Source organism: Thalassophryne amazonica, chromosome 8 (genome assembly GCF_902500255.1).
Source record: "Thalassophryne amazonica chromosome 8, fThaAma1.1, whole genome shotgun sequence".
In the NCBI taxonomy this organism is placed as follows: Eukaryota; Metazoa; Chordata; class Actinopteri; order Batrachoidiformes; family Batrachoididae; genus Thalassophryne; species Thalassophryne amazonica.
In genome coordinates, this window is record NC_047110.1 from 6,523,673 (window position 1) to 6,536,806 (window position 13,134).

A 13,134-nucleotide genomic window follows, 5' to 3' on the forward strand; every position below is an offset into this window, starting at 1 on the left:
ATAACATATACATACATATATACATATACATACATACATATATATATATACATACATATACATACATATATATACATACATATACATACATATATATACATACATATATATGTATGGCCACATGTTTTTGTTCCACTTGGGGTTTTATAGGTGCAGGCCAAATTTGAACTCAATCACATCAGATTTAGAGGTCCCCAAGAGTGAGACATGTTCCCTAACGGGAGAAGACTCTGGTACCATTATTTTTCTTTTACAGGTACATGTGATGGCTTCTAATTACAAAAAGTTATGGTTGTTTGGTCACCTAGAGGAGAACATTACTGGAATTACTGGATTACTATATTGCTTGTTTGGGGAAAATTGTTACTTTGTGGGGGACCCCGAAACAATGTCCGATTACAATAGAATTTGGCACAGCTCTTTTATTTTATTAGTGGAACAAGAAAATGTGGCTTGTATTATATATATATATATATATATATATATATATATACATACATACATACATACATACATACATACATACACACACACATTTGGTATTATAATAATAAAATGTATTTATTATATAGGGCTTTCCCAGGAATCACACTAAACAAAAGAAACTCCTAAAATACAAGTGCACTATAAGAATGCACAAAAATTCCAAATTAAAGAACCAATTACCAACAAAAAAAAAAAAAAACCTTCACTCACTTCTGAGTTTTCCTCATTTTGGCAGGAGCTTTTGTTTTCAAATTCTTGGCCATCTTAAAACCCTTAAAAATGTGTTTTTACTTCAAGATTAATTTATGTTTACTGTACATTTTACAACATTTAATTAAAATAGTTTTAATAATAATAAAGTTTCTTTAGAAAGCTTTGATGTTCATCTGTAAATTATAACCACAGTTTATCTGTTGTTGAGATAATTTCTTGATTAACATTAAGGAACCTTGAACATTTATTTTTAGACAAATAAAATAGCATGAAAAGTAATGTGTACATTAAGCAAAAATGAAATATGAAACAGCACTGTGCTATTTTCTTTGATTACTTGATAGTAAATAACTCAGGTCGACAGTGATTGATTTAACTTCCTGTAGCTGAAAGGCTAACATTAGCTGATAAACTTCAGCAGAGCACTGACATTCACGTATCATTTTTGTCTGTTGCTCAAGCTCATTATTCTTGAGGTTTTGAGAGTTTAGCTCTCGTCTGAATGCTCATGGCATTAGCATTTTTAGCAGCTGGAAGCTTCACCCGTTAGCTCCACTTAATGTATCATTACTGGAAGAAATATGCAGCTCATAACTTTTAATGTCCACAACAAAGTAAACCGTTAGGAGAACCACTGCGCAGTCACCAAAAAATATGATTTAAACTCCAAAAACAAAAATAACCCTTCTTCTCCTTTGGAGATTATTGGCAGCTTACAAACCAACATGGGGCATTACTGCCACCAACTGTTTGGACGTGAAACTGAATGAATGGATTCTGGCATATGCTACAAAAATAACCCGGAAACGTTCACCACGTGAGTAAAAACTCAGCTTTCCGGTAATTTCTGAAAGACTTTCATCACTGAAAATATGAAAGCTCTATAATATTAAAGCACTATAGCTGTACACACAAACACACACACGTTCATGTATTAAGGTCTGATTTACTGGCTGTGATGAACAGTGTAGCAGCACTGAGGGAGATAAGTTTGACTACATTTATATCAGGGTTTAAGCCGTCTGTGGTGTGACTGTGATACCTCAGCCAGCAGTGTGGAGATGATGTGCAGAGGAGCCTGATGGATGGACTCGTCCTGCAGGGGGGAGGTCAGGGCCATGTCCACCAGCGCCCTGATCTCCTTCAGCACCACGTCCCAACGACTTGGGTTGTTCAGGACTTTGCGGTACTTGTATATTTTTTTCTGGAGGAAATACAGTACAGAGAGGTGTATTGAATAAATACAAATGTTAGTAAGACACTTCAATAAACTTATCAAAAGGAAGATTATAAATTACCACTGGAATGACAGTTTCAAATGAACGGTCACTGAGGGAACGCCAGCTACTAAAGTTTGGCCAAGTGGTGTACTCCTGGAAAAGCCCAAGGACACATCCACATATCACCTGCCAAAACATGGTATGTGGTGGTGGTGGTGGTGGGTGGGTGGGGGATCCTCACAATGTCACAATATTAAATTTTATGATAAAGTCCAGAATCTAGCAAATTCAAATTGGTTGGAATGAGGTGGAAACATAGAACTGCTTCTATTCAGCAGAGGCTGGAATACACTGCAGGCGTGCCGAGGCCGCGAGTCCACGCAGCCACACCGCCAACTCTCTCAACCCGCGGCTCGGCCGCTCTGCTCAGTGTGACCCGTTGCAAAGGTGAAGGCAAAGCATGACGTCCAATTTTTACTTCAAACATGGAAAAAATAATTAAATCCAATGTTGACCAGCTGTTCCCTGCACAATGTGCCAGAAGGGCAGCCAGCTGAAACCAAAAAGTGTTAGAATTAAACTCCTGAAAACCCTGTACATATGCCAGGCCGATATGTGGTGCTGTAATGCTTCTACTGTGGAAGCATTTTGTGGAACTTCCAAAAAAATTGAAGAAGAAGACGGGAGCATGCACATGAGCGGTGTAAGCTAGGGAGCTAATCAATGCAGCAACAGAAGCTACAACTTCTGCAAAGCGGCTCACTGAGTAAAATAAAGCCTTTCGAGAGAAACAGAGTTCACACTGATCATCTCAATTAGACTTGTGTGTTAATCCACTGGATGATCTGCAATTCTCGCACTTTAAGTGAATCAAGTTCAACTATTCCAAAAAAAATATCTTTATTCTGATTCGATTGGAGTTTTGATCAGTGGGGTGAACAGTTGATTTATCAATGTGGCTTTGGTGAAAAAGCTGGACTCCACAGCTCAGTTCTTCTCAGACTGTGATCACATTCACACGCAGCTGAAGACACTGTTTGGAAATACTTAAATTCCTTGTAGAGGAAAGCGCTTGTGAATAAAAACGGCCTTTTTAAAGAAGTCTCTCTGCGTTTTAATACCGTGCTTTTCAGCTACTGAAAGCAAGATGCCTTTTTCCAGCTGAGAATGTGATTGACGCGGTGCAGCGAGGGAGAAGGTGCACGTCTCGCACTCACTTTACCAGGAGCCTTTACTCAAGTCTTCAACATCTTCTGTTGGTTAGTCATGAAATACAAAAACAAATTTTTACTCGTAATACTTGTGTAAACGTACGGGCATAATTTAATCATGCCACATCGCAAGTCTCAAACAATATATTGTGCAGCTCTATTGCAATATCAAACTGCAATACTTCTAGAACTGCCTGCGTACCGCGATACATATCATATTGCAAGATTAGTGTATCATGGTTTTTTTTTTATATATACAATGTGTTTTGTCAGACTGAAAGCAGTGTCTCTGCTCTGACCTCCTCATCAATCATGTCCTCAGACTGATGGATTTATGAGGATCTGAGCAGCTATGTAGTTGCTGTGAAGGACACTATTGTTTTTCAGTTTGTTTTTTCACTCACAAGGCACAAAAAGTCACCTAAACCAGGAGGAGGTGAAATGTGAATTTATGGGGTTATAATTATAGAATCACCGGCCTCGGAGGATGTTCAGTCAGTTGTTTAATTTTGCAGAAAAAAAGCAGATCACAGACATGACACAAAACTGAAGTCATTTCAAATGGCAACTTTCTGGCTTTAAGAAACACTATAAAAAATTAGGAAAAAAAATTGTGGCAGTCAGTAACGGTTACTTTTTTAGACCAAGCAGAGGGAAAAAAATATGGAATCACTCAATTCTGAGGAATAAATTATGGAATCACCCTGTAAATTTTCAGCCCCAAAACTAACACCTGCATCAAATCAGATCTGCTCGTTAGTCTGCATCTAAAAAGGAGTGATCACACCTTGGAGAGCTGTTGCACCAAGTGGACTGACATGAATCATGGCTCCAACATGAGAGATGTCAATTGAAACAAAGGAGAGGATTATCAAACTCTTAAAAGAGGGTAAATCATCACGCAATGTTGCAAAAGATGTTGGTTGTTCACAGTCAGTTATGTCTAAACTCTGGACCAAATACAAACATGGGAAGGTTGTTAAAGGCAAACATACTGGTAGACCAAGGAAGACATCAAAGTGTCAAGACAGAAAACTTAAAGCAATAGGTCTCAAAAATCAAAAATGCACAACAAAACAAATGAGGAACGAATGGGAGGAAACTGGAGTCAACCTCTGTGACCGAACTGTAAGAAACCGCCTAAAGGAAATGGGATTTACATACAGAAAAGCTAAACGAAAGCCATCATTAACACCTAAACAGAAAAAAACAAGGTTAAGGAAAAGCAATCGTGGACTGTGGATGACTGAATGAAAGTCATATTCAGTGATGAATCTCGAATCTGCATTGGGCAAGGTGATGATGCTGGAACTTTTGTTTGGTGCCGTTCTAATGAGATTTATAAAGATGACTGCCTGAAGAGAACATGCAAATTTCCACAGTCATTGATGATATGGGGCTGCATGTCAGGTAAAGGCACTGGGGAGATGGCTGTCATTACATGATCAATAAATGCACAAGTTTACGTTGATATTTTGGACACTTTTCTTATCCCATCAATTGAAAGGATGTTTGGGGATGATGAAATCATTTTTCAAGATGATAATGCATCTTGCCATAGAGCAAAAACTGTGAAAACATTCCTTGCAAAAAGACACATGGGGTCAATGTCATGGCCTGCAAATAGTCCACATCTTAATCCAACTGAAAATCTTTGGTGGAACTTGAAGAAAATCGTCCATGACAAGGCTCCAACCTGTAAAGCTGATCTGGCAACAGCAATAAGAGAACGTTGGAGCCAGATTGATGAAGAGTACTGTTTGTCACTCATTAAGTCCATGACTCAGAGACTGCAAGCTGTTATAAAAACCAGAGGTGATGCAACAAAATACTAGTGATGTGTTGGAGCGTTCTTTTGTTTTTCATGATTCCATAATTTTTTCCTCAGAATTGAGTGATTCCATATTTTTTTTCCCTCTGCTTGGTCTAAAAAAGTAACCGTTGCTGATTACCACAATTTTTTTTCCTGATTTCTTATAGTGTTTCTTAAAGCCAGAAAGTTGACATTTGAAATGACTTTAGTTTTGTGTCATGTCTGTGACCTGCTTTTTTTCTACAAAATTAAACAACTGAATGAACATCCTCCGAGGCCGGTGATTCCATAATTTTTGCCAGGGGTTGTGTATATATATATATATATATACACACATATATATATATATACAGTAGTGTTCAGAATAATAGTAGTACTATGTGACTAAAAAGATTAATCCAGGTTTTGAGTATATTTCTTATTGTTACATGGGAAACAAGGTACCAGTAGATTCAGTAGATTCTCACAAATCCAACAAGACCAAGCATTCATGATATGCACACTCTTAAGGCTATGAAACTGGGCTATTAGTAAAAAAAAAAAAAAAAAAAGTAGAAAAGGGGGTGTTCACAATAATAGTAGCATCTGCTGTTGACGCTACAAACTCAAAACTATTATGTTCAAACTGATTTTTTAGCAATCCTGTGAATCACTAAACTAGTATTTAGTTGTATAACTACAGTTTTTCATGATTTCTCCACATCTGCGAGGCATTCATTGTGTTGGTTTGGAACCAAGATTTTGCTGGTTTACTAGTGTGCTTGGGGTTACTGTCTTGTTGAAACACCCATTTCAAGGGCATGTCCTCTTCAGCATAAGGCAACATGACCTCTTCAAGTATTTTGACATATCTAAACTGATCCATGATACCTGGTATGTGATATATGCCCAACACCATAGTAGGAGAAACATGCCCATATCATGATGCTTGCACCACCATGCTTCACTGTCTTCACTGTGAACTGTGGCTTGAATTCAGAGTTTGGGGGTCGTCTCACAAACTGTCTGCGGTCCTTGGACCCAAAAAGAATAGTTTTGCTCTCATCAGTCTACAAAATATTCCTCCATTTCTCTTTAGGCCAGTTGATGTGTTCTTTGGCAAATTGTAACCTCTTCTGCACATGTCTTTTATTTAACAGAGGGACTTCGCGGGGGATTCTTGCAAATAAATTAGCTTCACACAGGCGCCTTCTAACTGTCACAGCACTTACAGGTAACTCCAGACTGTCTTTGATCATCCTGGAGCTGATCAATGGGTGAGCCTTTGCCATTCTGGTTATTCTTCTATCCATTTTGATGGTTGCTTTCCGTTTTCTTCCACGTGTCTTTGGTTTCTTTGTCCATTTTAAAGCCTATAATTTTTTGCACCTGTGTATAAGTTTTCCCCTCTCCAATCAACTTTTTAATCAAACTACGCTGTTCTTCTGAACAATGTCTGGAACGTCCCATTTTCCTCAGGCCTTCAAAGAGAAAAGCAGGTGCTGGCTTCATCCTTAAATAGGGGACACCTGATTCACACCTGTTTGTTCCAGAAAATTGACGAACTCACTGACTGAATGCCACACTACTATTACTGTGAACACCTTTTCTACTTTTTTTTTTATTTTTTACTACTAATAGCCCAATTTCATAGCCTTAAGAGTGTGCATATCATGAATGCTTGGTCTTGTTGGATTTGTGAGAATCTACTGAATCTACTGGTACCTTGTTTCCCATGTAACAATAAGAAATATACTCAAAACCTGGATTAATCTTTTTAGTCACATAGCACTATTATTCTGAACACTACTGTACACACACACACACACACACACACACACACACACACACACACACACACACACACACACACACACACACACACACACACATTAGGGATGTGAATCGTACAACTCACAATTCAATTCGATTCCGATTGTTGGGGTGACGATTCAATTCAAAATCGATTTTCGATTCAAAGAGCTCTAAGAAATAATTATATTACTTAAAAAATGTTTATGTTTAAGAAAATGCAGCTTTACAAGGTTAATCAAGTGATTCTGGATGTAAATTTACTTATCTGCTTTGCTTGTTTGGAGTTGGTTGGCAGTTTAGCGAAGCGCTGGTCAGTAGTCAGCAGATACCGCTGCTCCCCTCTTTTAGCTCCGGGTGATAGCGTAGCATGTGGGCTTGCGGATTTGAAGTGTTTCGGAAGTACTTGACTTTCATTTTGCAGATTTTGCACAGTGTATAAGTCATGTCAAGCTCCTTCTTACGCAGCAAATAATAAAATCCAAAATGCACCCAAACATTTGCCTTCAGCAAAGACGGTGCTGACTGAATTAGCTCTTGGTCCGCCACGCTAAGCTACAGCCACTGAACTCTGCAGCGCATGAGTGTTTGAAGCACAAGTGTTTGAAGCACGCCGCCCCCCCCCCCCCCCCCCCGCCTCGCGGGGACGCTGTAGTACGGAAGCCGTTGCCTGACAAACAGTACACGCAGCGAGTAAGTAAGATTATGTTTAAAAAATGCTTTTAAAAAAAATCAATTCTTGGACATTTTGGATCGATTCAGAAGTGCAAACGCAGGCTCAATGAGCAGATCAGACTGACAGGTCGACACGTGCACGTTCAACAGCTCAGTACAAGGAAAGTGTGAGAAGCTTGTTCCTGCAACAGAAACATGTTTGGTTTATTTCAACACCATCACTGCATACCAGAGGTTTGTGTTCCTTATCTTCACTGTGAAAATAAGGAGCAACAAAGAACTCAGCTGGCCAGACGCCAGAAACAGACTCTCAGCTCGTCATTCAGACACACAACACAAACACACTCACACTGAAAGACTCACCTTCCACTGCAGCGAGTGAAACCACTGGTCCCGTAAGTAACTGTTTGCAGCCTGCAGAAACACACACACACACACACACACACACACACACACACACACACACACACACACACACACACACACACTAAAGCTCACGTGATTTAAATTTAAAAAGTGTATAAACACACAAATATATATTTTAATAGTCAAGTGGCCTGTTTGTGTGTGTGTGTGTGTGTGTGTGTGTGCGTGCGTGCGTGCGTGCGTGTGTGTGTGTGTGTGTGCTTCAATCACAGAGAAACCAGGAACAGCTGACATTTGTCATTTGGTATGTTTATGTACAACCCCATTTCCCATGAAGTTGGGACGTTGTGTAAAATGTAAATAAAAACAGAATACAATGATTTGCAAATTCTCTTCAACCTATATTCAATTGAATACACAGAAAATACTGCAGAAAAGCATCACTTATCAGTGGTAAAGTTTTCAGGGTGCCGTGGGTTTGTGCCGAGTACGTTTGTTTATTCGGCCGTTTTCTTCTACTGGAGTTCACTGGTGGTGGCAGCCTGTTGGTACATTACCACCACCGGGCAGGAGTGTGTACTACTACCTTCCATTCTACCACATTTAACCATTATTATTGACACCTAGTGTTCAGAATTTAAACCTTCTCATCGTCTCCCCCTTTATTAGAAGTGAATTCTCTTGTCGCGCTGCACTAAGCGAAATTGATGAGATCAAACAAAATAAATTCAGTTTATTTTGTTAACAACTAAAATTAAGAAGCAGCTTGAGTTGCTGGTGGTTCTTCTTAATGCACTTCAGAGCAACGTAACTGCTGCTCCACGCGCACGAACACACACGTGCGCACACACACACACACACACACACAAAATGAAATCAGAGTGAATTATTTAATTTATTTATTCATTTGAATGTACAACCCCAATTCCAGTGAAGTTGGGACGTTGTGTAAAATGTAAATAAAAACAGAATACAATGATTTTCAAATCCTCTTCAACCTATATTCAACTGAATACACCACAAAGACAAGATATTTAATGTTCAAACTGATAAACTTTATATTTTTTGTGCAAATATTTGCTCATTTTGAAATGGATGCCTGCAACACGTTTCAAAAAAGCTGGTACAGTGGTATGTTTCCCACTGTGTTACATCACCTTTCCTTCTAACAACACTCAATAAGCGTTTGGGAACTGAGGACACTAATTGTTGAAGCTTTGTAGGTGGAATTCTTTCCCATTCTTGCTTGATGTACGACTTCAGTTGTTCAACAGTCCGGGGTCTCTGTTGTATTTTGCGCTTCATAATGCGCCATACATTTTCAATGGGTGACAGGTCTGGACTGCAGGCAGACCAGTCTAGTACCTGCACTCTTTTACTACAAAGCCACGCTGTTGTAACATGTGCAGAATGTGGCTTGGCATCGTCTTGCTGACATAAGCAGGGATGTCCCTGAAAAAGACGTTGCTTGGATGGCAGCATGTGTTGCTCCAAAACCTGGATGTACCTTTCAGCATTGATGGTGCCATCACAGATGTGTAAGTTGCCCATGCCATGGGTACTAACACACCCCCATACCATCACAGATGCTGGCTTTTGAACTCGGGCCCAGAGAAGGCGGCGGCGTTTCTGGATGTTGTTGATGTATGACTTTCGCTTTGCATGGTAGAGTTTTAACTTGCACTTGTAGATATAGCGACAAACTGTGTTAACTGACAATGGTTTTCTGAAGTTTTCCTGAGCCCACGCAGTAAGATCCTTTACACAATGTTGTCGGTTTTTAATGCAGTGCTGCCTGAGGGATCGAAGGTCACGAGCATTCAAGGTTGGTTTTCGTCCTTGCTGCTTATGTGTAGAAAGTTCTCCAGATTCTCTGAACCCTTATATTATGGACTGTAGATGATGGAATCCCTAAATTCCTTGCAATTGGACATTGAAAAACATTGTTCTTAAACTGTTGGACTATTTGTTCACAAAGTGGTTATCCTCACCCCATCTTTGCTTGTGAATAGCTGAGACTTTAAGGGGATGCTCCTTTTATACCCAATCATGACACAATTAGTGTCCTCAGTTCCCAAACATTTATTGAGTGTTGTTAGAAGGAAAGGTGATGTAACACAGTGGTAAACATACCACTGTCCCAGCTTTTTTGAAATTGGGGTTGTATTTTGGGTCAAAGATGAACGCCACCAAAATGGAAGGTCGACAAGACTAACATTTTTGGAGAAACTACATATATTAGCTAACAACACTGAACAAAGGATGTTGATGATTACATTCTGGATTTATACACCACTACAGTAGAGGGCGGTAAACTGTGTATATATTAAAAGGATGCATGATTTCATTTAGTAAGTTCAATGTAAGTACATAATATAAATTGTAAGTAAGTCCCTTCGGCTGCTCCCTTGTTTGCACTCGGGGTCGCCACAGCAAATCCAAGGTGGATCTGCATGTTGATTTGGCACAGGTTTTACGCCGGATGCCCTTCCTGACGCAACTCCACATTACATGGAGAAATGTGGCAGGGGTGGGATTTGAACCCAGAACCTTCCGAACTGAAACCAAGGCATTAACCACTTGGCCACCACCCCTGCTACATAATATAAATTGTAATTATGTTAAAAATATATGGATGACAAGTGAAAACACTTATTTCCATTGTGGTCCATTTAAAAATCAAATGACAAAATAGAAGTTATAATAAGATAATAATAACAACAACAGTGTGTATATGATAACAAGAACCTAAACAATTTATAAAAACATTAAGACAGTAAATTAACATTAAAAAAAATGAATCAAATCACTTAATTTTATTTTTAAACCATCAAAAATATTCTTTAGAATTCAGTACTTAAAACATCACCAAAATATTAAATCAGCACCATTAATTAATGGTACTTCTACATGTTGTATGTGCACCTTTATGATTTAACATATCAGTAAAGACGATAACTAATGATATTATTTGTACAGTCTCATTTAGAGTGAAATAAATTAAAAGGAAAAAATTGATTTAAATGAATAAAAAAAAAAAGAAAAATCATGACTTTAAAAAAAAAAGTTGTGGATGGCGATTATGATGGACACGTTCTCCCAAGTTGAGAGGGTTATCTGGAGGAGGTGTAGCAGCTGTGACAGACGTCTGCTGTGCCCTGATGTTGTCTCGTTGTGCACACTTCACGAGGTGTGTGAAGTTTTCACTGAGCCCTGAACCAGAATTCTGCTGAAACTGACCTCTTGCATGATTCACGTACCGTGAGATGGCGTGAGATTCACACCTGGTGAATCTCCTGGTTTTTGTTGTGTGAAGAGAGCCAACTCGTGCACTAAGACGCGCTGGCTCGTTAAAGTGTTTAATGATCTGCCTGTAAGCTGCACACACGTCTCTGTGCAGAGCCACACATTGTTAAATGTGTATGGCTTTTTTACTTATATGGCTTCTGCTGTACAGTTTATTTCATGGTCATGTGTCAAATGTAACAGGAACACCTCAAGATTTTTTCATTTAAGCCCAAACTTTTAAAGACTAGCCCCACTCAATGGCTTAATCCTGTTATACGTTGAGTCGCTGAAATTTCAATTGATTTTTTCCCCCTTCAGTCAAACTATTCATAATTTTTTTTTTTCAGTGTGAATTTTGATCATATTGGTCATGTCACATTATGAAGACCCCTAGTTAAAGGCTAGTAAATAAAATCATAGTGATGCCAAAGAAAAGCCCAGTGGCTGTACATCTTTAACAATACTGCGTATGTTCTGTAATAAATAGAGATCATAAACCTTTGACTGGCTAGTTTATTCTGAACCCACTCATCACATGTGCTGCCACAAGTGATTTCTCAAGCCGTGAAACACTGCATCCTGTTTGCATTTCTTAATGACGGAAATGAAGTTGAAGACTCATTCTGAGAGCAGGGTTTTCACCGCAGTGATGCAGGTCTGTGACCAGCACTGCTATGACTGTTTAAACATATTATTTCATCAAAAAAAAAAAAAAAAAAAAAAAAAAAACTTACAAGAGACCGAGGCAAAGAGACAAGCTGCCAGCAACAAGCTAGGTAGGGCCAAAATCAACAACATTTAGCATTTTATGCAAATGCCAATCCAGGTTACACAAACAAAAATAATCCACCATGGCAGAACACACTCCCTGACAGCTGTATTTCTGCATAAATCTTTCCTGTTTTGCATTTTTTTCATCTGACATTTTGGACAAATTAGCAAGGAATGAAAATGTTTAAATGCAAAAATCCTGTTTCTGAAAACAATATTTCTGAGGCAATTTTCAAGACATCTTAAGGCTAACCACAGCAAGCTAACTGTTGATGCAGCAGCGTCATTGTGACTGAAGCAAATCAGTCGAACTTTGGTTCCTTTAAAGGTGTACGTCCACTTGGTTTTTTAAGATTTATGTCATGAAAAGAGTTTGCTTTTGCACCGCTATAGTTTCATCCCTTAGCATTTAAATAGGAGATTCATAATGACATTGCAAATATGATCAAAATTTGCACTGTCTGTGAAAAAAGTAATAAATAGTAGTTTCCCTGAAGGGGAAATTTCCAGTGAACAGACGGTTTTGAACGTCTTTCAGTAGCAACTCATACAGTCTGTGACAGCAACATCAAAGATCACAAGGAGGCTTTCCCCAACTTGCACAAGGGATGCTGCGACGCACATGGTGACAGAGTAGAGAGGCATCTTATTTCTGTATAAATGTTTCGCATATATTTTCAAACATTAGCGAGAAAGAAACACTTCTGAATCTAAAAATGCTGTTTTTGAAATCAGAAAACACCTCCAAAGTGAATTACAAAACATCTTACGGATGTTAGTGCAGATGCCCTTTGAAGGCACATCACACAAGGTCAGAGGTCATTTCCAGTAATTTTAAAACTTCAAGCATGCACTTCCTCCTGCAGACAGCATTAAAAAAAAATTAAATATCTGTTATGGAATTCCTCCACAAGATAAATGTGTTGTCTTCTTTAAAATGCGCTGTAATTTTGCAACGTTACAAAAATAAAATGACATTATAATGCTTGGAGTTCAATAGAAACTAAATTTTGTCAGCTTAGTGAAATGTTAAAGGCCATACAGCCTTAGGCAGTCGAGCACGGAGCTGACAGAGAGCATGCCAGGTTTCACTGTCCTTTACAATCTAACCTTTCAAATCATGCGTAGTAACAGCAAGTTACCACGAGCTGGCCACGCCCCCGGAATGCCTGTCAAGCAACAAACACCAGCGGCTCACGTGTCGCTAATCTGACCGCAGGGTAACCGATGTGATCATAATACAATCCCAAATCAAAAAGAGTTAGGACAATGCGGAAACTGCAAAAGAAAAGAGACAGCA

General features: G+C 38.9%; 1 protein-coding gene across 1 annotated transcript in view; it reads right to left on the minus strand.

The window, feature by feature from the left end:
- The window catches only part of cmip (c-Maf inducing protein), a 132,574-nt gene that overhangs the window by 69,290 nt on the left and 50,150 nt on the right, over positions 1 to 13,134 (minus strand). Inside the window, exons 3-4 of the mRNA XM_034175706.1 lie at positions 7,773 to 7,823; positions 1,742 to 1,903 (exon numbers count right to left, since the gene is read on the minus strand). Coding sequence (XP_034031597.1) covers positions 1,742 to 1,903; positions 7,773 to 7,823 — 213 coding nt within the window. The remainder of the gene's footprint in view (positions 1 to 1,741; positions 1,904 to 7,772; positions 7,824 to 13,134) is intronic.